The sequence below is a fragment of the Acipenser ruthenus genome, chromosome 18, assembly GCF_902713425.1.
Source record: "Acipenser ruthenus chromosome 18, fAciRut3.2 maternal haplotype, whole genome shotgun sequence".
Classification (NCBI taxonomy): Eukaryota; Metazoa; Chordata; class Actinopteri; order Acipenseriformes; family Acipenseridae; genus Acipenser; species Acipenser ruthenus.
Window position 1 is genome coordinate 17,865,454 of NC_081206.1, and position 26,753 is coordinate 17,892,206.

The window sequence follows — 26,753 nt, forward strand, 5'->3', positions numbered from 1 at the left end:
CTCTGAGTGGCTCATCTGGTAAAAGCACAGCCGTGTGGTGTGCGAAGTTGCTGGTCTTCACTGGGGTAACACAAGATACCGTTAAGAAACAACATAGTTAGTACAGATATCCCATTACAAAATGCCAGTCTTGAAAGATTAACAATATGTTTGGATATATCATACATTTAATTAATTCATTTTTTCAGTTGAAACTTAGCTGTAAGGAATTAGCCAATTTGTTTAAAATACTGTATGAAGGCTGCCAATGAATGTAACTTTTATGTGACTGTTCCTTAAATAGTGAATGGTATCTTACGTAAATGCACTATGCTAAAGTCATGTGGTTTTTGGTATACAGTGGGATTCCATAATTATAGGGTTACTGGTAAGAAGGTCACAACAGACAATAATATATTAACATGGCTATATATATACACACACACACACACACACTTAGGACAGTTATTTTCTGCATCAGAGAACCAAATGTGTGAAATCAACAGAAGAGCAAAAATGGGCTGGAGTGCCTTTGGCAGATTTAAGCATGGTTCTGAAAGAGAAACTTCTCTTATGCCTCAAGAGAAAAGTCTTCGACCAATAGTACCCGATATTATGATCAAGTGAAAATACATGTTTCTATAACATGTTTCTTTTAAAAGTGCACATTTCAGACTTCTGTAACAAATGAAAGTGCATGCCATGTCAGATTTGCTCACAAATTCTGTTTACATTCTTTTAGTTTAGATATAAGTACAAGTTTACAGTACATATTTACATTTTATAATAAGTGTTGACGGCACCAGCCGAAAATTATTCTACTTAGTTTCTCATAGTTTTATTTATAAATTATGTTTTACATGATACATTTATAAGTATGGAAGGGCAAACCTGAGTAAGAAAAGTGCAGGTTTGAGTAAAAAAAATGTTTGAAAAATGCTTCCCTACTATTACAGTAAAATACCAAGATCTAGTTAAAGGGCACATAAGGACCTTTTTATTTTGTGTTACATGTTCCCATGTGCTGCTACAATTTATTTATTTATTTATTTACATTTTGACCATGTTTTTAAACATTTAAATTGCATTCCCTGCCTCAAGATGACTTCCCATGTATCTGCATGGACCTCTGAGAACTACATTTCTCATCATCCTCCTGCTCACTGGTAAATCCATCTGAGTTACATATGTGAGCAGGAGAATGATGGGAAATGTAGTTCTGAGAGGTCCATGCAGGTACATGAGAAGCCATCTTGAGGCAGGGAATGCAATTTAAAAGTTTTAAAAAAGTGGTCAAAATGTAAAAAAAAAAACAATTAAAACAATACACACACCTTACATAAACAGTTGTAGCAACACATGGGAACAAGTAACACAATAAAATAAAAAGGTCCTTATGTGCTCTTTAATAGAGTACGTATTATACTTTTATTTCATCTTCCGTATATATCTAGCTATACCATACACAGAACATATGCAAAAGTCACTGTACCCATTAGTATAACAAGGTTCCACCTATTCTGTTTATGAATGCAAATATGTACAATACAGCACAGACGTTAGCAGCACATGGAGTGTTTCACAGCAGACTGATGGCACCATGATCCCATTGCTTTATCAGCGAGGCAGTATTTACAGCCCTGTCAAATTCAATGGCTCTAAACTCTACTCAGCAGTTTCTGCAGAGGCACAAAAGAGAGCTGTTAGGAAACTGAATACAAAAAAATAAAGATTGCAAATCAATAAATACAGGATACGTGGTGAGAACACTTCCATACATATAAAAGGCTAAAGAGCTTCACATTCTGTTTAAAGTTCCCAGTGTTTCAGATGTGATTCATCTGGTAAACTCTTCCATGCATTCATCTTTAGGAAATGAAAGTCCTTTCATTTGTCCTACTCTCTGTGTTGACTTAGGTACATGTTATTTATAACATTTAGGATTGGAATCAATTAAATCCCTCCTACCAAGGATGAAGAGATATTTTTCTTTGAACCTGTCTTCATACAGTAGCTTGTGCCTTTAACTCCTAGGGCTTGCCTAACCCTCCTCTGTACCTCCTCATGACATGTGCAATCATTTTGAGGTGAGGTGACCAGAACAGGACACAGTAATCATTCAGAGTGGGATCTTTTTTCTTCCCAGTGGTTTTGAGTTTTATGCATTTCCCCCCAATATTGTCTCTTAGCTAACTTTTAGATATATGTAGTGCTTGCTGTAGACTACTAAAGGGTGGGTTTAATCAAATAATAACCCTGTGAGGATCCCCAGGTGCGCATCCGCTCATGGCGTGCAGGTGAGTTATATGACCAGGAGCCTGCTGCTTGTGAACATTCAGCCTCATTTCCTGAGGTGCGTCATGTACGTGTTTTTAATTAAGAGCTAACTGAATGTTCCAATAAAAGTTTTTTTGTAATTTATGTAATGCAAGAGCATGGTTGTGTACTGTACATTTAATTAAATAGTGCCTCAAAACATAAACATAACCCAAGCTGTATTTATTTTCAGTTGGGTGGAAAGACATTTAGAGAAAATGATTTATCTCAATATTGAAGCACGAGAACTCCAAACCACTGCATACATCATGCAAAAACATTAAAAGACATTTGAAGCTCTACAGATGATAACACTGCAGCTCAGAAAGGACTCTTTACTTGGGCTTTCGTTAGTTTAGACAGGAAGATCAGTTTTGTGTTTCAGATCAGATTGAATCTAGTGGAAATATGCATTGTGTATACCAGTATATCAGGCTTTGAAATGACACGTTGCCTCAAAGCTCAGGGAAACACTGTGGGTTTGATAATCCACATTGTGCCCCTCCCCTCTCTATATCACTGCATGCTCAGAGGCCCTCCTTCTGTTTCCCACTTTGCCAGCCCTAACCACATCACACACTGAATCTGGATAGGTCACAGAGGGTATATGGGGAAGAGTTGCGGACTTGGTTCTATGGGAAAAGTTACAAATTTTAGATCTGAAGAGGCTCTCCATGAATAGTAGTGTTAGTGGAAAAGAATCACCTGTGTTAAAGCCAGGTTGCCTAGCCTGGACAGAAACCAATTATAGACAGTGATTCAAATATGTATTTTCTATGGAGGGCATACTGTTAACTATCAATTTTATTTTTCAAGCCAGCTGTTGGCCAATGAATTTTTATGATGTTAAATTGCAGAGTTCCAACCTTACCTTTTCTTCCTCCAGCCCATTCCAGATTTTGTATCTCATGCTATGCTGGCTTTCCAGGGTGAAAAACAGAACATTTATACAGAGAAGGTGCTGTAATGAATTTGATGTAAGAAGCATGGTTGATTTAGTAACATTGCTTAGTAAACAGCCAATCACAATGCTTTTTAAATGAAAAACCTACATGTGTGTGATAAGGGGTGCAAGACAAAAGAAATACATATTTTCACATATGGTCAGGGTGCAGACAATAGCCTATGGTCAAGTGATTTTTTGTCCATGCACAACTACAGCCCATGGACAGAATAAACCCAGGCCAGGGTTAGGAAGATTCAGAATGGTGCCCATGGTCATCTATCTGTCCGCAAACACATGAATGACCTACAGTACAGATATGGTACTGCAGACTAAATGTCAACCACAGATCAGGACAAACACAGCTTATTTGCTTCCCTTTGCAGCAGACATTTAAGAAAAATGGATATCAATTGTACCACTGCTGCGACAATTCAACCCCATTTTATAATAAGTGCATTGTGTTCTATCTTGACTGGCCACTCACGGCAGTTTGTTATTAGCAGTGGGATTCTGGCTGTTCCAATATAGCTTCTCCTCAGCCCTCTTCTTCTTATTCCATTGACAGAACAGCAGCAGCTTAAAGGTCTTCTGAAAGGTCTTGTTGCACAGGGCGTAGCAGATGGGGTTGATGGTGCTGTTGACGTAGCAGAGCCAGTAACCGAGATGCCACAGGGAGGTGGGGATGCAGTCTGAGAACGTCGAGATTAAGACCATGATGTTGTAGGGAGTCCAGGTGAGGATAAAGGCCAGGAGAATTGCACTCAGAGTCTGTGCCGCTTTCTTCTCCTTTATAAGAACCATCCGTTTCCTCTTGGTGAGCTGGTTCTTCAGGCTGGGGTCGATGTTTTTAGAAGCCGAGGGTCCCATGGATTCTGCCGAGGAACCAGACGAGGCTGCCAGCTGGGAGCAGCCGTTTTTGCTCAAAGGGGGGCTGCTGTCTTTAGCGACCAGCTTAAATTTGTAGGAAACACCTTTTTTACTGTTGATGTATTTGGCGGGTGAGGTGAAGTAGCTTCTCAAGTTCGGCTGGTCTTCACCAAAGTCGTCTCTCCCCTCAGAGTCTGCAAGGCTTTCGTTTTGGCTGTCTCTGCTGATCTGTTTCTTGTGAGCTGCCTGGAAGATGGGCTTGGACATGTGCTTGTCCTCGTCTTCAGAAGAGGGGTAGCTATTGAAGGACATCACCTGGTCATTCTTGGACCACTCATCGTTGGTGTTAGGCGCAAGGGCTGCTTTCAAGACCGTGCTTCTGCTAGAGGACGACCAGGAGGTTTCGTTCCGATCCGGGTTGGCGTCCGTCTGTCTCTTGCAATTGAAACACGATTTAAGAAGAGGGTTTTGAGGTTTCGCAATCCTCAGGTCAGCTGAGAAGTTTGAGCCTTGAAGTTCGGCCAGGTCCTTGGTGCGTTTCTCAGTCTCCTTGTAGATACGACAGTACAATATTGTCATGATGGATACAGGGATGTAGAAAGCCGCAATGGCTGTGCCGAAGGTGATGACAGGCACAGAGAAGAACTGGATCTCGCATTCACCTGAAGGCACAGTTCGTTCTCCAACAAAGTATTGCCAACATATAATGGCAGGAGCCCATAAAATAAAAGACACCAACCAAGCAAGGCCAATCATGATGCCAGCCCTTTTGGTTGTACGTTTCGCCCTGTAAGTCAAAGGTCTTGTGATAGAAAAGTATCTGTCGAAGCTGATGACTAACAAGTTCATTACAGAGGCATTGCTGGCCACGTAATCCAGAGCTAGCCACAGGTCACAGGCGAGGGTCCCGAGTGACCAGTATCCCATTAGTATGTAAGAGGTATAGAGATTCATGGAGAACACGCCTATAATGAGGTCGGCAAAAGCCAGGCTCAGCAAATAGTAATTGTTGACCGTCTTCAGCTGACTGTTGACTTTAAATGAAACCATGACAAGGATGTTGCCAATTATTGTTATCAGACTCACAATGGCAGAAGCAGTTGCTATGGTTATGATCTCCCAAAGACTGTGGCCGCTCATGTGTTGAAGACTAGAGGCATTGCTACTGGCTAGTGTGGAGTTCTTCACCAGCGCTGTTTCCATTATGAGGCTGGGTTTGAGTGCTCTGCAGGCAGCGTCCTAGAAAATGGAGTCAGCAGATCTTGCCATGGTACAGTGTTATGGGCCTATATGTAAGAAAAAACAAAGATAAGCGTCAAATAACTTTTAAATATAGTATATTCCTTTTAGTGTGGACACCTCAGGATAGAAACCTTTCTGCACATTATAGAGCTGTCTACATATTAATTCATGATTCATACCTTCCCATTTGAAAAACAAAAGAATACACAAAATGATCCTTTCTTTCTGATCACAAGTGCTGAAAAAAATAAATAAATACAACTGTTTTTACAGTATATTTAGTTTTTAGTAAACTACATGAAGCCTAGGTTAATCCTCACCCCCAGGTCTGTAAAAGCTTTTTGAGATATTTGCCTTTCTTCTGGCTTCTCAACGTGCACCGGAATTTTGACACACATATAGTACAAGTGTGCAAGTGCCAGTACAAAGATAAGAAGCAATAGACTCGCTGTCTGTAGCACTGGAGAAAAAAGATCCCAAAAGCAGCTGAAGTTGGACAAAATACCTAATACATGATTTTGACAATATTTGAAGCATTAGAAACAATTCTGAACAAAAGGGAGAATGGGAAACGATATACATCAGATACATCACAGCCAATACTACCTCTGTACTTTCCATGTCCTGTCTGTGTTCAATAAAGGTTGGTTATTTTGTCTACATCACCATGTTTGCGCATGCTGTTCATGCTCTCAGGCTTGTAGTACCACCAACACTTTCATGCATACAATATTGAAAATAAATAAATTACATAAATAAATGTATATATTGGTTTTGACACATAATAAATATATTTTTCTTTTTTTTTCCACCATTGCTTTTATATGGGGGGAGGCATCCTCTTATGAGGATTCATACCATTAATTTGCGTCTACATGTGTCCTCATATAAAGACTAGAAGAGATTTTTTTCATGTCCGCCCCCATATGAAGTCCCATGCATGAAAGGGTTAATCAAATGGAATTCCAGCTTCAAAGAGCTTTTCTTACAATGCAATTAATATAGATTTTTGTTCTGTTTAGTGTGAAGGGGTCACTTAGTGCAACGTTGCAAGGGCGGTCTCAGGATTTAAACTCACAAGCTGTTCTTTACCAGCTGGTAAGACTAAGAGTTGTACATATCACTAGCATGGTTGTTACACTATTGTTAAAAATAATTAAAATATCGGAACAATGCCAGCTTTGAGGACTGCATAAGAAATATTAACAGCGGAAATATGCTACAACTAGAAGCCTACAAGTCCCTTGCAACAGGTATCCCTTTCATGCATTGAAGATCATTAACTGTTGGAAGTCAAACAATTCTTTTTCTGTCGGTTGTCAAGTAAAATAAAACAGGAAGACACGTAGTGCATATTTTCAAAGTTTATTTTAGTTTTTAATTAACTAATTCCATTTTCTCCTGTAAATAGAATAATTTTAGTGTATATGGTCAAAAATAAACAGATACAAGCTATGAATGACGACATTTCTGCTCCAGTTGACATTCATTTTTGAGAAATGTATACAGTAATACTGTCAGTATTAGTATTACAGAACTTATACAACTACTAGCATCTTTAAACGAACATGGTTTTTATTGTGTGTACAGACTATATATATAAAGCCGTGTAACCATTACTGCGGTATCGAGGAATTAAATAAATATCAGTTATGGTTGTTTGGGGGGATTGTTTTGACTGTGACACTGCCTGAACTACAATAGTGTAACGCTGAATGTCCTCCGGCTGTCTCTGTGAGAGAGGCAAGGACTGCTGACTGCTGTGTTGATGGAGCCAAGAGCTCGGAACCGGGGGTCTGGCAGGGGAGGTGGCAGAGGTGGCTGGAGGCGAAATGCTGGGGAAAAGCAGAACCGAGACGGCGGCGACGGCAGCGAAACGGGAGCACCTGAACACCGTGGCAGAGGGAGGGGAGGCGCTCACCGTGGAAGGGGAAGACAGGAGCATCGCGGGCGGGGACACACATCAGCTAGCGGGAGAATAAGTGAAAAGCAGGTACGTGGTAAAAATGTATGTATTGCGTGAATTAAACTTCAAAGCAAACACCAAGATACAAAAAAGTAGTCGAACCGGATATACAAAAACTATTATTTTTGTTTATTCACGTGCACGAGTTCTCTTAACTTTTCCAACAGCACTGAGACAGTAGCATTGAGCACTGTTTGTAACCCTGCACTGCCAGTGTACAGCGTTGCAAAACTGCAATAAATAACATCTCAGTAAGCTGTTACAGATGACAATCTGTTGGGGCTATGCTATGTATTATTAATACCAGCAGTTTCCAGGGTTCTTCGTCCACCTGCTATTCTCTGACAGCTCATTTACCAGGTGTGCCTGGTGTAAATGAAATCACTAAGGGCGTGTTTGTTCTCAGAGTCTGGTTATACATTACCACCTGTACTTGGGCTGTGTGAAGATAGCAAGTTTCACTACAGAGAAAAACACATTAAGAAAGCATTCAAACTGGAAACAGCGTGACTTTTGACAGCTCCCTAATTTGAAATTTTAATGGACTGAAAATCTTTTCCACTGGTGTAGTGGCATCACTTTTTCTTTAAAATAATAGTTCATTATGCCAACGCCTTTCATGTCAGCAGTAAACCCTTACCTGGCTGTAATGGTGCATGGTTATATATATATATATATATATATATATATATATATATATATATATATATATATATATATATACACAGTACTGTGCAAAAGTTTTAGGCAGGTGTGAAAAAATGCTGTAAAGTAAGAATGCCTTCAAAAATAGAAAAATAGACATTTAATTATATATGCCATAATAGATTATATTTATCAATTAACTAAATGCAAAGTGAGTGAACAGAAGAAAAATCTACATCAAATCCATATTTGGTGTGTCCACCCTTTGCCTTCAAAACAGCATCAATTCTTCTAGGTACACTTGCACAAAGTCAGGGATTTTGTAGGCATATAGTCAGGTGTATGATTAAACAATTATACCAAACAGGTGCTAATGATCATCAATTCAATATGTAGGTTGAAACACAATCATTAACTGAAACAGAAACAGCTGTGTAGGAGGAATAAAACTGGGTGAGGAACAGCCAAACTCAGCTAACAAGGTGAGGTTGCTGAAGACAGTTTACTGTCAAAAGTCATACACCATGGCAAGACTGAGCACAGCAACAAGACACAAGGTAGTTATACTGCATCAGCAAGGTCTCTCCCAGGCAGAAATTTCAAGGCAGACAGGGGTTTCCAGATGTGCTGTCCAAGCTCTTTGAAGAAGCACAAAGAAACGGGCAACGTTGAGGACCGTAGACGCAGTGGTCGGCCAAGGAAACTTAGTGCAGCAGATGAAAGACACATCATGCTTACTTCCCTTCGCAATCGGAAGATGTCCAGCAGTGCCATCAGCTCAGAACTGGCAGAAAACAGTGGGACCCTGGTACACCCATCTACTGTCCGGAGAAGTCTGGTCAGAAGTGGCCTTCATGGAAGACTTGCGGCCAAAAAGCCATACCTCCGACGTGGAAACAAGGCCAAGCGACTCAACTATGCACGAAAACACAGGAACTGGGGTGCAGAAAAATGGCAGCAGGTGCTCTGGACTGATGAGTCAAAATGTGAAATATTTGGCTGTAGCAGAAGGCAGTTTGTTCGCCGAAGGGCTGGCGTGTGGTACACGAATGAGTGTCTGCAGGCAACAGTGAAGCATGGTGGAGGTTCCGTGCAAGTTTGGGGCTGCATTTCTGCAAATGGAGTTGGGGATTTGGTCAGAATTAATGGTCTCCTCAATGCTGAGAAGTACAGGCAGATACTTATCCATCATGCAATACCATCAGGGAGGCATCTGATTGGCCCCAAATTTATTCTGCAGCATGACAACGACCCCAAACATACAGCAAAAGTCATTAAGAACTATCTTCAGCGTAAAGAAGAACAAGGAGTCCTGGAAGTGATGGTGTGGCCCCCACAGAGCCCTGATCTCAACATCATCGAGTCTGTCTGGGATTACATGAAGAGAGAGAAGCAACTGAGGCTGCCTAAATCCACAGAAGAACTGTGGTTAGTTCTCCAAGATGTTTGGGCCAACCTACCTGCCGAGTTCCTTCAAAAACTGTGTGCAAGTGTACCTAGAAGAATTGATGCTATTTTGAAGGCAAAGGGTGGTCACACCAAATATTGATTTGATGTAGATTTTTCTTCTGTTCACTCACTTTGCATTTTGTTAATTGATAAATATAAACTATTAACATGTCTATTTTTGAAAGCATTCTTACTTTACAGCATTTTTTCACACCTGCCTAAAACTTTTGCACAGTACTGTATATAATTATTTATTTTTTTGTGACACAGTACTCATGGTTTTTATTGTAAGTACATTCATGTCTCCTATCAGTCAGCAGTCAGCTCAAAGCTTGCTTTTTTTTTTGGTGTAAACCTTGGTGATGCTTTTGCAGGTGGTACAGTATGAATTAGGTAGAAATTGTGTGCACTTAAATGCAGGCTGTAATCCCTTCACCACATCAAGGCAACGGGCCCTGCAGTTGTCTCGGTATGGTGATATTCAGGATGGTGGAATGGTGATGATTCAGAAAACACCTGCATGGCACAGCCAGTCTGCTCAGTTGGAGGTGGTCAGAATGGCAGCTTTACAGTACAGACAAGCTTGAATTAAATTACCTTTTGTTTTACTCTTGTTATAGCTCAGGAAGGAAAACAGAAATTAAAACTCGGGATTCTCATTTACCAAACAGTGTTCTAAGAACACTCATATATATTATAGTGTTCTAAAATGACAAGAGTACCCAACCCAATACTAGATGTGGCTGATAGGCTAATCCTGCATACTTGTATGAGCCATATAGGATCTGCCTTTATCAAAACTTTATACTGACTCTATAAACAGAGAAGTACATTTGGACAAAAAAATTATGTATGTATGTATTTATTTATTTATTTATTTTAGATTTCTTTTGATTTGGGTCACAACTGCTTAACGGTATCTGATACTTGCATGAGCCTTGCACCGTCCTTTCAGAAACTTCCCTTGTTTAGGTATGTTATTGAAATGACCAGGTGTCAGGAATTTGAACAATCAGGTCCCTGATAAATCTGCTCTAACTGATCATACTTCTCATCATACCATAAGTCACACTCATCATAGCATTAATAAGTCACACACAAGTCTGTAGTAAACATTCATGCAGATATAATGGAGGTATAATTTATTTAACATCAAAGTGATCATTAAAATAACATCATTCTATTTTTGAAACACAGGGTGCAGGGCTTGTGTGTTTCAATCCATGCTTTGTGTGCACGCACACAGACACTGAAACATTGACTTCCTTGAGTGATCGTGATCAGAGTATAACTGGTGTTCTCTGTTGTGAAGGTTGAGGAAGAGGTGGATGTGAAACACAGTGACGATGAAGATTTTGGGCCCAGTGTCTTTTCTCGGAGGAAGCTGGTTTCGAACTGGGACCGCTATGAGGCAGCTGAGAAGGAGGAGGTCGGGGAGAGTGGACAGTCACAGCGAGGAGCAGACTTCAGTGTCCTCCTCAGCTCTGCAGGTAGGAACGACTAGACCATGAAACAGTGCTGTTTTGTATAGAAACCAAAACCCTGCCAGGAGTTAGTGCTGAGACAAACTTACATACACAGTCGACCAGTGCGCACACATACAGAGGGTCTTCAGCATTTCTTAATTATTGCACAGTACCTTTAAAGGTTCAGAATATAAAATCGAGAGTTTATCGGATTATAGCCAAATGCTATCAGAAACGTCTGTAGGCGGCTATGAGTGTATGATAAAAGTTTGGTGAAGATTGGATAAAAATAAAGGGAGGTATCATGTTGAGCGTGTCAGATGGACAAAAACAATCAGCGTGTGAAAAAAAGCATGTTTGTGTTTACCAGAAGTTCTCAGACTTGCCCAAACCCTTCTTAAGTTCTCCTTGCCATCAGTTTTGTCACATAATAAATAATTGCTGAAATAAATAAAACTGCTAGCAATAATAAATCCCTGTCTGTACAATTTAAGGACACTGTGTATTTTATGGATAGGGGAATGCAAACCGCTGTGGTAGTGTATTTTAAAATGAAAGAATATAAAAATATTCATCTAACAGCATATGCTTGTTTGGAAAAAATTGTTTATCGCAGCACTAAATAAAACACATTTAGGAAGAGAATCTAAATAAGAAGCATGTTAAATGTATGAGTTGGAGATGGTTAGCACCAGATTCCATTAACATGATGTTTAAAGAGAGCCAGTGAATCGGAGCTGGGAGCAGGAAGTATTGTGTATATAAAATACATAAATAAATGATAAAGATTTGGTTTTGGTATAAACATAGGATCCATTCAGGTGTAAACTCTTTTCTAGTACAATACCCATGTGACCAGACAACACACAACTATAATTGAGCAATTGACTTTGCACTGTTTTCAGTATCTAGTCATGATTTCAGATTTGCTGTCGCTGATGGCTTGAAAACCATACAGGCAGCAGAGCAACAGTGCATTGAGTCTTGAGCCCCTTTCACACTGGCGTTCCTACCCTGGTCCTTACCCGGGTCCTGGCTACCCGGATCACAATCCTGCGTAGTGTGAAACTACATACCTGGGATGACCTGGGTCGGCAGTAACGCACATCAGGATGTGGGTCGACTCGCTTTGACCCGGGTTGAGCGAGATAGAATGCATGATGGGCGCTCGTAAGTGTACAAACTAAATAACCAACCGTTAATCTTGGGCTAGTGAAATTGCAGTGAAAAACAGTAAGCTAGATCTGTGGTTTTCAACTGGTACGCATCTGCAGTTGTTCTTTATGACGATATGATTCCTCAACCACAATGCTCCCTTAATCACACCATTGTAATGTATCAATCTGTTTGTAGCACTGCATTACAGAGAAATGAGAAATTATGATGCAGTGCTCCAGACTGTGACTAAAATGGTTGCAAATCTGGCTACAAAAAAGTTGCACATAGTTACGTGTGCTCCTGCTGGTCCCTGCTGGAAACACTGGTACTTGAGATGAAAACCACTGATCTAGATTGTGTTGCCTGTTGTATTGTGTTTTCTCCACAGCAGCAATGCTGACAAAGTGATTTTCCAGCCCTGCTTGTATGTGATTATTGTTCAGTATTCAATAAGACAAGCAGGCAGTAACCCGACAGTGTTCTTAGTGTCACAAGAGCACCATCTGAGGATCCTAGTAGTTTTACAATACAGTAGAAAACGTACACTCAATTAAGCAGTGTTTTAAAGTGTAATGTTACAATAACATCTGATGGAAGCTGTTTTGTATTGCTTCTACACATGTATCATAATGCACAATGTCTGTTTATGTGATTCATTGAACCATTTTTAATATTTGGTAAATGTCGTGTGATGTAAGGTTTCTACGACTTACTGGAAATAACTGAATCCCACAAGCAATTTTGGATTGCCATACACTGTGTAAGTACTATGTAATAGACACCCCAGTTGCATGTGCACCACCAGTAATAGTCATTGATTTTTAAATCTGTGATACATTTAGACACAGGACACTGAAGTCTCCTGCTTATCCATTCAGAGAGTTCATGCTGCTTGTGTCAGCAGGGACTGCAAGCGCAGCCTGCTGGAAGCCCTTCAAGCTGTACAGCTGTGTAGCTAATAAGGAAAGCATTTGCCCATTATTCATATCGTGTGCACTTTCTCTGGAGATCATGCCTTCAGAAGACAGAGAGTAAAACTAAGGCCAAGTACAGTACAGGAAGGTTATAAACTCACTCAGCGCAGAGCAATACAACTTGCCAGATGGAGTCACCAGTAGAGGGCGCTCAGATCCTTGAGTGAAGCTTATTGGAAAGTTTGATTAAACGTTTGTCTGCTTGACAGTGTTAATGTTAAGTAACTGAGTGGCTCAGACCGGGAATATTTCCTATCACTGATGAAATCTGGTCTGCAGCTCTGAGCTGCTCAGAGCTCTGTTTATTTCAAGAAATTGTTTATTGAGGGTTGGCAGTTTAACAATGTGTCTTCATTATCCTGCATTCCACAATGAGGTGGCATACCCTGGCTTGGATTAAATTAATTGTGGTTCTGACATTTTGCTAAACATATTTATTTTTTTAACCAGATTGCAAAACATGTGGCATGTTATAACACAACAACATGCCTTTTGCATTTTGACTGTACTTGCTTTTATCAGAGACTACCATTTGCCCCTGTAATCTTAAAAAAATACTCTAAATCAAAAGCTCCATGTTGTGGAGCTCACTGAGCTCCATATGGCTTAGTGTTACAGAGCACCCTCACCCTGTAAAGTTTGCAATAAAGATATACTTTGCTGTGTCTTGTGTTGTCTGTATCACAGTATTATGCAGTATTTTTAAACATATTGCCAACTCTTTTTATATTTTTAATCACACATCATAAATTAACTGGTCTATACATTTCTTAACATTTACTCTGGCCTGTTTGCCAGGAGAAAAAAACAACTATTTTCTAAGGATATCCAGACCACGCTCCCTCCTGCAACAATGTTGTTTTTCTGTTCTCGCAGTACACCACTCTTTTTTTTTTTTTTTTTACAAAACCTTCAGAAATATGTTGGAAAAAAATGGACACTGGATTCAGCAAAGGAAAGAATAGTTTCCCCTCAATGTGAAAATGGAAGAAGACAGACGCACAGACAAACAGACAGATTGGGATTCTGATATTTAATAAATGTTAGCAATTTTAGTATAATATAACCACAGTTCTTTTTTTTAGTTTTAGTTTTTTGATAGTTCTTTTGAAGTCACTAAAGTGGTAGGAGCTCCATAAATCAAATGTAACAGCACAGCTGAGAGATTTAAGATGTTATAGTTTATATGCAAGAAAAAAAGCTTAATTTTACTCCCATACATTATTGAGAATTTGTCGTTATCTGTTTTTAGATTCATCAAAATCTTATCCTGATTGCAATTCTAAACTGGGATTTCCGTCAATTAGTCAGACTTGCTCATTTCTAGTTTTTTAACATTTAAACTGACATTTCATGAAAAAAATGGTGCAACCTGATGAAAATAAATCAATTCTTGCCCTGCATATTTTATTTGAAGCTTATTGTTATTAATGTCATTGATGAAATTAACTGCATGAGTCATGTTTATTTCCTTCATTATACATTTAACAGGAACTCGCAAATTATAAACTGTAATTGCATTTCAAAATATATATATACGCATATTGTCAACCGTATGAAACTGATATCAGCTCTGCCCTAATTTAATGATTATCCCAATATTATTCTGTGGACCCACGTTTAATTACAAAAATCATATTAAACTCAGTAAGATTGCAAAATGAGTATATATCTAAATTCATAAAGAGTGAATTACTGTCCCCGTCTTCCATTACCTGATCTTCATGACACTTTTGACCAAGTGCAAAAGCTTTTTCATGTCTGAAAATGTAAGTCATTTTTATGAACCAGTGATTTTGTTCAGTCCAGTTGTTGGCTGTACTTGGAGAGCATCTGCCTTTTGGGATGCAGACAGATTTGTGCGGATGTACACAGCGCCTGAAGGAAATGCCTGACTGAGACCTAGCACAGGGACAGAGAGCCGCAAGGAAGGCAGATGATTCAGCAGCCAGAGTCGGTTAGAGATGCCAGCGTGATGGGACTGGGGTTCTGGCAAGCAGGAAGTAAAAATAGAATTGACTGTGGACAAGCATTGTTTCTACAGCGGTGGGCACGGGGGTGGGGGTGATGTTGGGATTAGAGGATGTTGCTAGGTGCAGTGTGTTTGTCTTATGTCTAGTAGAGCTGAGCTTCGTTATTTATTTTGTATTTAAGACAGAACCTGTTTGCACAATAGACAGCTTACTGTTTCACAGATTGCTTCCTGATAAACTAAAAAAGGCACTGTAATAGTGATGTTCATCTGTCCGTGAAAGCAGGGCTGCAGAATTGTTGTGCACACGCACACAATGTGCGGCAAAGGATTTGGTCAGGACCCAAAGATTTTCTTCTAGCTATAATTTTTGGGGAGCTAATAGGAGCATTTTCATGTCCGCATCAGCTGCCCCCAGAAACCCTCTTCTTAGCGCTTTTTTGCATAGCTGATCGGATCTCATATTAGATTCAAAGTGAAGTAGAAATATTAAACTTAGTCTATAACTGCTGTTTTGTTAATTATAAATGTCTAATTATTTGGTTCTGAAAGGTTTGGAGTCTGTGCCCCGAAGACTTTGAACCTTCTGCTACCCTGGGTGAACCTGTTCTGAGATAAATACACTAGCCCTGGGTCTGAACTGATGATAATAAAATGGCTTTGGTGATCTCCGCTTAAGTTGGTTCCCACCTCCTGCACAGTGGTTAGCTGCTAGAGGGTTGTCACAAAGACAGCCGGAGTGGGTGGCGTCAGACCAGAAGCAGGAAATAAACGGACAGAGAGGTGTGGTTTGGTGAAGCTGAGCGAATGCTTTCGCTCAGCATTTAATAACAGAACAGAAAATAAAAGGTTTGAAACAACAAAACACAGCACACTGCACTTGAGGCCAAAATAAATAGACGAACAAAACGGACTAGACAGACAAACAAACACGGTGAGCAGATAACAATATTTACGTTCTTTTATATTTACTTTACTCCTTCTCTCTCTCCCGTTCTCCACTCACCGAACACCCAACCCCGACTGAATGCTACGTGTCTCTATATATACTGTTGTGCTGGGATTCAATTACTAATTAATTATTCACTTGAATCCCAGCACGTGAATTAATTCTGTGCAACCCCGTGCTCACATATTACATTTAACCAGCACGTGAAGTGATTTGTGCCCTCCTCGTGCCTAAATACAAATCTACACTTTTTTAAATACACGTGAAACACAGACCCGTTTATATCCCGTGTACCAATGACTATACACCAACATTAACACACGCACGCAACATACAACACATAATATGCACACAGGGGCGGGGCACATTGCCACATATACCCCCCCCTGTGCAAAGCACACATGGCCTCAACGGCCACCTCCCCCCTTAAAAATCCAGCAGTCCAGAACAAAGTCTCGGGCTGGGAAGGGAGGCTTCAGTGGGCCCATGGCTGGCCATGCTGTCAGCACCCCTGCCGGTAGTGGCACGGCTGACAGCCTGCTGGTCCACTCCTGCAGCGAAACTGCTGCAGTGGGAGCAGGTCTCCGGACCTCCCCCACGATCTCCGGCAGCGAAACTGCTGCTGGGGTTGGTGGTCTCCAGACCTCCTCCCCCTTCCTCGTGGCCGACAGCTCCCCTTTCTGGGGCTCCGGCCCCCGTACTCCCTGTGGTGGAGGTACGGGAAGCAGAGACAGCTCCTGCTGTTCTGCTTCTGGCAGTGGCGGAGGCAGCTCCTGCTGCTCTGCTCCTTGCAGTGGTGGTGGCGGAGGCAGAGGCAGCTCCTGCTCCTCTGCTCCTGGCGGTGGTGGATGCAGAGGCAGCTCCTGCTCCTCTGCTCCTGGAGGTGGTGGAGGCAGAGGCAGCTCCTGCTCCTCTGCTCCTGGAGGTGGTGGAGGCAGAGGCAGCTCCTGCTCCTCTGCTCCTAGTGGAGGAAGCGGTGGAGGTGGCGGAGGCAGAGGCAGCACCTGCTGCTCTGCTCCTTGCGGTGGTGGAGGCAGAGGCAGCTCCTGCTCCTCTGCTCCTAGTGGAGGAAGCGGTGGAGGTGGCGGATGCAGAGGCAGCTCCTGCTGCTCTGCTCCTTGCGGTGGAGGCAGAGGCCATGGGGCTGATGCTGGCCACTCAGAGGGAGGCTGTGGCGGCTGGACTGGTGTGCGCCGTGCTCCCTTCAGCAGCATAAATAGAGGCTGCTGGGGGACACCAGCATCCTGCCCTTCTCCCCCCCAGAAAAATTCAGGGGGTTGCGCCTGTAACTCCTCCCCTTCTGGCTCTTGGGACGGCAGCGATGGCTCCTCCCCCTTTAGCTCTCGGGATGGCAGCAGCAGGTGAACCAACAGGTATTCTCCCTCTGCTGGCAGCTTGGGTCCTAGGGCTGTGGAAGCCCCGACTTCCCTCTCTTCGGGCTGTGGACGCACCGACTCCTCCCTTTTGGGCTGTGGACGCACCGACTCCTCCCTTTTGGGCTGTGGACGCACCGACTCCTCCCTTTTGGGCTGTGGACGCACCGACTCCTCCCTCTTGGGCTGTGGACGCACCGACTCCCCCCACTCAGGCGTAGGACGTTCGGGCTCCTCCCACTCAGGCGTAGGACGTTTGGGCTCCTCCCACTCAGGCGTAGGACGTTCGGGCTCCTCCCACTCAGGCGTAGGACGTTCGGGCTCCTCCCACTCAGGCGTAGGACGTTCGGGCTCCTCCCACTCAGGCGTAGGACGTTCGGGCTCCTCCCACTCAGGCGTAGGACGTTCGGGCTCCTCCCACTCAGGCGTAGGACGTTCGGGCTCCTCCCGCTTGGGTTGTGGACGCTCGGGCTCCTCCCGCTCGGGCTGTGGACGCTCGGGCTCCTCCCGCTCGGGCTGTGGACGCTCTGGCTCCTCCCGCTTGGGTTGTGGAGGCAAAACCAGCAGGCATTCTTCCTCTGCTGGTGGAGACGGGGACAGCAGGCATTCTTCCTCTGCTGGTGGACCTGCTACCTGGGCTGTTGTTCCACTTATAACTCCCTCCAGGTAGCTGAGGACCAACTCCACACCTTCCTCCCAGGTGCTTACAGTGTGTTCCCTTGCATACGCCTCCCATCGCTCACTGTCCATCAACCGCAGGAACCGGACGGCTACTGGTATCGACTGGGCCTCCAGCCCAGCATTTTCCCGGATCCAGTCCCGCAGTTTGATGGCGTCTTCTGCCATATTTCCTCTTTTTTTTTTTTTTTTTTTTTTTTAATCCAAATATGCGGTTCCTGCTCTGGCCTGAGTCCTGGCGGCGCTGTAAATCCCACGCAGGACATGCTTTCGCTCAGCATTTAATAACAGAACAGAAAATAAAAGGTTTGAAACAACAAAACACAGCACACTGCACTTGAGGCCAAAATAAATAGACGAACAAAACGGACTAGACAGACAAACAAACACGGTGAGCAGATAACAATATTTACGTTCTTTTATATTTACTTTACTCCTTCTCTCTCTCCCGTTCTCCACTCACCGAACACCCAACCCCGACTGAATGCTACGTGTCTCTATATATACTGTTGTGCTGGGATTCAATTACTAATTAATTATTCACTTGAATCCCAGCATGTGAATTAATTCTGTGCAACCCTGTGCTCACATATTACATTTAACCAGCACGTGAAGTGATTTGTGCCCTCCTCGTGCCTAAATACAAATCTACACTTTTTTAAATACACGTGAAACACAGACCCGTTTATATCCCGTGTACCAATGACTATACACCAACATTAACACACGCACGCAACATACAACACATAATATGCACACAGGGGCGGGGCACATTGCCACAAGGGTTTAACATTTTGTTTGCTGCTTCTTGTCTGCCAACTTTGTTGGATCTTGACCAAGTCATCGATGCCCATGGCCAGTAGCTATCTGGGTGTGGTAAAGACCGTGAGAACAGGACTGAGATGGTAGGAGGACCTGGGGAAGGTGTATAAGAATGTGCCTTGGGCTTTTGGTAAAACTATGCATGCTGTTGCGATCTGAATCGCCATGTGTCCAAATAATGAACAATATACGGTATACCTGGAAAGCTGTGTTCTTGTTTATTTTATACCATTTGTAGTTACGGGTTCTTCCTCCGAATTCTCTTCCCATAGCTCCTGCTCTGCCTCTGTGGTATTTTCTCACCAGGATTCTCACAAAGCTAGAGGGCAAGATGAACCAGCCATACAGCAGCTAAGGCCTCCTATGTGCAGTAGGGGTGTAATGAGCCACTGATGTCACCGATACAATTCATAGAATGATATTCAGGTTGAGATATAAAGTGTTTCTCGATACTTTTAATGGTTCTGATAGGCTACTTGTAGGATGCATATTAAGATTAAATGATCACCTAATAATGGACTATGTAAAGAATTGTTACATCCCTAATTTGCAGCAAGGCTTAGATTTGGGAAGAGTCAGTAACCAACTTCATCTCAGCTTAGCCCTCATTGTACTGTGCTTCACATCACAAAACCTCCACCTCAACTGGCACCATCTGCCTTGGAGAGGCTGAATGGCAGGTGGGGGTCCAGTAGTATCGAGATGCATCCACAGAGCTTTACCGGGGAAGCTCATCATTTCAGTAGATTTTGTTTAAACGGGTTATGTGAAAAAATAAATCAGTCTTGTGGCAAGTGGATGTGTCATGTTTAACTTTTCATTTTCCTCTCTGGTATTGTAATACGCAAAGGGGTTCGCTTCCTGTTCTTGGACTCTTATAGAAGCAGGTGGATATGTAGGAAACAGCGGATTACTCTACTCGAGGGGGGTGGCTCCCTGTAGATAAGTCAGCCTCAATATTGCTTGCAGTATGCCTCCCTGATGAAACAAAGCTTTTTGTTAAGGAAGTATGGAAAGCAGATGCAGGTTCTCATATTCATGAATGCAGCTGTGCAGTGAAGTATGTACACTGCTTTAATATGCATGAAAGGAGAAAGCTGGGTTGCTTCACAAAAATTTGTAAAGATTTTCTTTAAATTAAATGGCATCCAAACTGCATGTTTTGCTCTCTAAAAGTCTTTGTATTTTTTTTCAATTAACCTGTTGATCTATTTCAATCTGTGATGTCAGCTAACACGATAGTTCCATAAATCTTACCTGTTTTGAACCTCCGTTTGCTATATAGGTCTTAATTGAAATTATCTAGGAAGTGAAGCAGTAACAGACTTCCTGAGGCAAGGATACTGAGAACATAAATTGTCCCAAAACAAAACCATATACTGCAAAATGAAAAGGGACTTGCAATGTTGATGAGAGGTAAGACTTTGTATAGGTTTTAGAAAAAAAAAAAAAAACACATTCACAATAAATGCAGAGGCTGAACATTTAAACAGGCTGTAGACATACAAAAACATTCTCTATTCATTAAAACAGTTAATGCAAAGTTAAAATGATAAATATGACCAGGTAATGACAAGGAAGCCTGTTCTTGTTATGTCTCCAGGCAACGGTTTCAGGGCATTCAGACATTTTCTTCAGTGGACAGACCACGCTCCCTCTCTTACTCTCTGACTCATGCTTCACAATTAAAAGACTGTACATTCCTTCCTCAATTATTGCAATGGTGTGTTCTCAAAAGAAAATATTCAATGTGAAAAATAGATATATAGAAGCTTCTAAATTGCAAACAAATGACTCTTCCTGTACTGGTCTGTATGTGTTCATGGCTAATCTTTCCAAATGCAATGGAGTGCTTTATTCCGCTCTATTGACATGCTTTGCATTCTAGTGGAAACAAAAATGAGTAATATGGTGAGTAATGAGGGATATAAATGAGACTGCAGAGGTTTTTCTGCGTTGGTTTATGCAATATTGAACATTACTGCCTTCCTCTCACATTTGTTCTAAAATTGGTATCTAGGTCCGTCGCCTATGTTTTGTGTTTGTGGAGAGAAGGGGTTTGGAGCTACAGCCTGTGAAACGTGAGCACAGTGCTGTTAGATGGTAAAGCCTCTACTGCCTTCCCAACACACACACACACACACACACACACACACACACACACACACTCTCTCTCTCTCTCATATACTATTCTTGTTATAATAGAATCCACAAACCCTTTCATAGGCTTGATTGTCTTTTTTTCCCCCAAAAGTGAGTGTTTTTTAAATAAAATTTGCTTGAATGTATGCTAAATTTCAGGCAGGAAACTCTAAATACTGCTGCAAAAATGATCAATTGATTGACCGCACGACACAACACTGGATAACGTGAGGCAACATGTAACCCAGCAACCACAACAGCCTTGACCGCATTGCAAACACAAGAGTCAAAACTTGTTTTTCTACCAGTTTGTGAACTGGTATTGCTTGGCATGTCTAAAAATACTGGGGTCTGATCAGCATTTCCGATCTGTCTAAGCTGGTACTGTTTGTTAGAAGTGATGATGTTAAAACTTCTCTTGGTGTTCCTCAGGAAGCTAATGATGCTTCTTTGTAAATGGCTGCCTGTATAACATTCAAATTCAAAATTGGGCAGACATCTTTGTTGTCTTTTCTTGGCAGTCAGTCATGTTGCTGTTTGTGTACTCAGATAGTCATGTCTTTTGTTGCCGATTTTAATACACGCCTCACTATACTGTACTTGAATTTAAGCAGCCTATTTTTAAGAAGCAAAAAATGGTTAAATTGTGTCTTAAATTCGAAGGAATATGGTAATACAACAGCTTCACTGTTAGTCCTTCATCACAACAATAGATGATTAGATGATCCCATTAACTAGCCTTGACTAAAATAATCCATTGCCATCCTACTTAAGGGTACTGAATATACTAACACTGTACATCTGCCCAAGGTTAAATAAAAAAATAATAAATGCATTATTTCTACCATAGTAGGGGAAATAATGGACTTACTATTCCTTCTTGAGTTTAAAAAAAAAAAAAATCATTTTAATGCCTCGTGCTGCAAACCCTGGCTAAGGTGAACTTGAACGTGTGCTGTGAAGCCTCTGGGGAGCATCCACAGCAGTAATATAATGAAGTCAATCAAGCTGAAGTTCTAATTGAAGCGGAAACAGAACCTTGTCTCTGCTTTCGTGCAGCTAACGGGATTTGAACGTTTGCCCTGTTTCAAGTCATTGATCTGTCTTAAATCATTAGTATTGTGTTGGTGTTGCCAGTGATAATCCTTTAGAAAGGAAGTTTGGGCAGTTATATTTCAAATCGGAGAGACAGCGCTGGCATTCTACAGCCATGGTGCTTCAAGGTGCACTAACCATGGCTTTCTTCACAACATCAACTGAACCACATGTTCCCTTGCTGTTTTGCTGATTTATCTTTATTTTCCTGTTTTCACATCTACGATGCTATAACGTCACTTCCTGCTTGACATATAACAAGACCTCACCTGAAACAACGTTGCTTTTTCTGGGCTCATGTAGGGCCCTATTACTTGTAACACAGGAAGTGAAAGTGCATTGTTGCAGGATGCATTTTGTTGTTTATGAATTATTATTATTATTATTATTATTATTATTATTATTATTATTATTATTATTTATTTCTTAGCAGAAGCCCTTATCCAGGGCGACTTACAATTGTTACAAGATATCACATTATTTTTACATACAATTACCCATTTATACAGTTGGGTTTTTACTGGAGCAATCTAGGTAAAGTACCTTGCTCAAGGGTACAGCACCAGTGTCCCCCACCAGGGATGCTTTGACACTCTTGGATAAACACACAAAAACTAAAACTTTTTTAGCTACCATTACAATGTGATTGCTTATATTTGACTGTACCGTATGTCCTATATGTAAAGATTAAACTTGTAAAGGAAAAAACATTTTATCAATAATGAACAGTGTGTGTGTGTGTGTGTATATATATATATATATATATATATATATAATATATATATATATATATATATATATATATATTAGGGATGTCAAGCGATTAAAAAAAAAAAAAAAAAATCTTGGTTTTAATTGCATATTTAATTGATACAATTACTGCATCCATCTCATTCAAGTTTGCTTTATTCCTGATATTATTATTATTATTATTATTATTATTATTATTATTATTATTATTATTATTATTATTTTAAAGCTCTTCTTATATGGTCTTGAACCTTCTTATCTTCAAGATCTGCTGACCCCGCATGTCCCACATGGTCGTTCCCGGAGATCGGAAGATGGTAATCTTCTGACAGTCCCTACATTTATTTGAGCTCTGTCGGAGCCAAGGCATTTATTTGTAATGCTCCATGTCTTTTGAACTTGCTCCCGATTCATATCAAGAATGCTAGCACAATTGAATTTTTTAAATCCTGTTTATTTGTTTGGGTCTGTTTATTTGTAGTTGGATTATATATTAGACACAGGCTTTTTTCTATTTCTTTTTGTAAAGCGCCCTGGAATGCTTGCATGAAGAGCGCTATACAAGTGAAATTTGTATTTTATAATAATAATAATAATAATAAATGATTCTGTCTCTCATTCATATATATATATATATATATATATATACATATATATATATATATATACATATATATATATATATACATATACATATATATATATATATATATATATATATATATATATACATATATATATATATATACATACATATATATATATATATATACATATACATATACATATATATATATATATATATATATATATATATATATATATATATATATATATATAGATATATATATATAGATATAGTAACCCGGCCGGCACTCACGGTCGTTCGTTTGCCCCTTTCAAAGCAGACCCAGGACACAGGAAATGGAGTTTCAAGCGCGGTTGCGCTATTTTTAATAAACACAAACACAAAACAAAACCTAACTCCGTTTTGGAGTACTTATTAAACGGGTTATTCCCTGACTAACTTGCAGGACGGCTAAGCCTGGCACCACGGAACATAAACCAAAACCACACAGGTTTAACACAACACGTACTTCTTTTATGACTGCTCGGAAGCAGAGCACCTCTCTTCTGCTTCCTTCTACTCAGCAGCCCCGTGCAGACTGACTGCACATCTTAAATACCCCTGCACCTAGTACTAATTGATAACTACCAGGTGCGGGTGATAATTAAACAAATAAAACAATTAATTTAAACAAAATGTGCATTTGCACATGTTTTTGGCAGGGAAGATTTTAACCCCCTCCCTACCGTGTTACAATATATATATGATACATACAGTACATCAACAGCACTTAAGAGATGTGGCTGTACATGTATCATTTATTTATAGTGCTTGTACAAATATCAGAATATTCAAACTAACACTGCCTTAAAATGTATTTGGTGGGAAAAAACACCATGTTCATATTTGTTTATAACATAATTTGTAAATCACTGTATCAAAAAGATGCAAAGGAAACTATTGTAATGCATCGGAAATAAATAACACATATTCTGCTGTACATTTGATGGGGTACCTTTTACTCCTGAGAACTTTTTTTTTTTTTACTGTAATATGGTACATATTTTTCAGCTAATTCCAAATGTAAGAATATTTGTTTACATTTTTTAAGAAAATTTGAACGTCAAACACCATGTCGATCCCAGAACTACATGTTTGTTTAACTGAGCTATACCTTTTGAGATGAAGGATGCAACACACACACACAATCCTTTTTGTGTGCAAGTGTTCTAACATTACCTGGTTTACCACTCAAAGCTTTTGCCATTTATCCTACTAATCCTGTAGCACTTTACATGTAATCTTGTAAAATCGCATAGCTTTTAATGTCGTTCTCGCCACATGTGTGGAGCAATGTGGAGTAGTGGTTAGGGCTCTGGACTCTTGACCGGAGAGTCGTGGGTTCAATCCTTGGTGGGGGACACTGCTGCTGTACCCTTGAGCAAGGTACTTTTACCTAGATTGCTCCAGTAAAAACCCAACTGTATAAGTGGGTAATTGTATGTAAAAAATAATAATAATGTGATATCTGTCTAATGTGAAATAATGTGTATAATGTGATATCTTATAAACGATTGTAAGTCACCCTGGATAAGGGCGTCTGCTAAGAAATAAATGATAATAATATGTCAGCTTCTCTCCCCGGAATAAAGCAATAGCTCTTTATGAAGCGCCTTCTCAAATGCAACTTTGCGAGTATGTTGGACTCGCGTTTGAACCTTTGCCCTGTGTAACCTTGATTCCTTTTGTCTGCTTATTAGTTTCACAGAAAAATAGATTGCAAGAAGAAAGGCTGCTGTGCACTGATTAGCATGAAACAGAGCAAGTCAGGTTAGATTTCTGGGAGATGGGACTTCAGCCATGCAGCAGTTTGCAAATTGTATATCTGAAGGGAGTTTTTGTTGTGTGAATAATGTCAAGATTCTAGTTATTGGGTTTCATTTTTTAAAGATCTGTATTAAATTATCGTCAGTATTTCTAAAGTTTTACATGTATTAATCGGACGTCTTTTACTTGTCTTTCAGCTTTAGAAGAATTAGGAGAGCGATAATGTAGACAGCATGCCAGGCTACCGTATTTATACTTGAACAATAATAAAATGCATAAGAAAGCCTCTTCTCTTATTTGATGCCATTACTACATGATTGATTGATATGGGTTTATTTTTCATTACCATAGATTTTAGCTTCATTTTAATGATCTTTTAAGTTCATGTGCTGGATCTTTATTGTTATCATTGCTGCTGCAAGAATTCAATTAGTTTACAGTCTTGCAATAAAGCATTGAAGTCATGCATAGTTGAACAGAAATCTCTACTTACTATCCGAAGGTGTTTGCTGTCTTTTCCACAGAAGATCCATCAGCAGGTACAGTCAGGGGGGTTTTGAACTCTGCACACACCCAGTCCAGCATGCCTGTTCACTCTTCTGCATAGACTTTCATATCTTCCATTGAGGAAAATGATTAAAGAACAGCATTCATGGATTCCCCAAAAAACCTTTTCACTCCGCGGTCCTTTCTGTTATATGCTGGGAACTGTAAGCATCCTAAAACAGCTAACCCAATATACTCCAGGCATTCATAGCTATTTAAAAATTGATTGAAATTCATCCTTCTGTTTGCACATGTTTGTCAAGCATTTATATGGTATCTATATAGAATTTTCTTTTTGTTCTCCTTGATTTAAAAGCAAGTCCTAAAAAAAAAAGAACAGATGCCAGTAAGAACTGTTTTCAGAATCCTTTCCTCGCTGAAGTTGCTTGCTGAAGGTCTGGAAGTGTCATATCTCCCTGTGATGCTTCTGACTCAGATGTAACACTTGCTTGCAGGGAAGACGGATTCCCATAGGGCAGAATGGCTCATCATGTCTCGGGACAGTGAGCATGTATGGCAAAAAGCAGGATGGGGGGGGGAGGTTAATAGAAAAAAAGGGACCCGCCCGCTGATACGAGCTGCTCAAACCAGGCAGTGAGCAGCCAAGATGACTCTTCTCTTGCACATAATGAGCACATTAATTTCCTCTGTGTGACTGGCAACTGTGTCCGCTTTAAAAGACAAAAAGAGAGGCAGATGATGTTATTACTTGTGATTGGTGCTCTGTGTTTGAACAGCTTTAGGTAAGCAGTCCACATCAGAGATGCTGTGTGCTGCTTTGTGATGTGACATCAATTGTGTTGGCTTTTTGTGTTCTCTTAAACCACACAGAGATAGTTTGACCTGGGCTGAGATGATAAGGTTAAACAGACAGGGATGTGGCTTTTTCTTTTGTTTTTTTTTGTTTTTTTTTAAAAGATTGATCCTTTTAATTCATATGTCAGTTTATTGTTAAGGCCAAAAACATTTTTTTTAATTTCATATATATATATATATATATATAAAAGGTTCCTAGATCTATAT

The 26,753-nt window shown here is 40.5% G+C and overlaps 2 protein-coding genes across 2 annotated transcripts in view; one reads left to right on the plus strand and one right to left on the minus strand.

Moving 5' to 3' along the window:
• Positions 1-1,156: 1,156 nt before the first annotated feature.
• LOC117419395 (muscarinic acetylcholine receptor M5) lies at positions 1,157-26,391 on the minus strand. The gene is made up of 2 exons (XM_034032112.3): positions 25,678-26,391; positions 1,157-5,394 (listed from the first exon to the last, which is right to left on the minus strand). Exon 2 carries the CDS (start codon positions 5,309-5,311, stop codon positions 3,722-3,724), a length of 1,590 nt encoding a protein of 529 aa, XP_033888003.3. The 5' UTR covers positions 5,312-5,394; positions 25,678-26,391; the 3' UTR covers positions 1,157-3,721.
• LOC117419401 (cell death regulator Aven) overlaps positions 7,004-26,753 on the plus strand; it is a 57,116-nt gene continuing 37,366 nt past the window's right edge. The window contains exons 1-2 of the mRNA XM_058991376.1: positions 7,004-7,343; positions 10,723-10,900. Of these exons, the coding sequence (XP_058847359.1) occupies positions 7,119-7,343; positions 10,723-10,900 (403 nt within the window). The 5' untranslated portion in view covers positions 7,004-7,118. The remainder of the gene's footprint in view (positions 7,344-10,722; positions 10,901-26,753) is intronic.

Coding starts and splice junctions, on each gene's coding strand:
- LOC117419395 (XM_034032112.3), bottom strand. CDS start 5,311: ATGGAAACAGCGCTGGTGAAGAACTCCACACTAGCCAGTAGCAATGCC.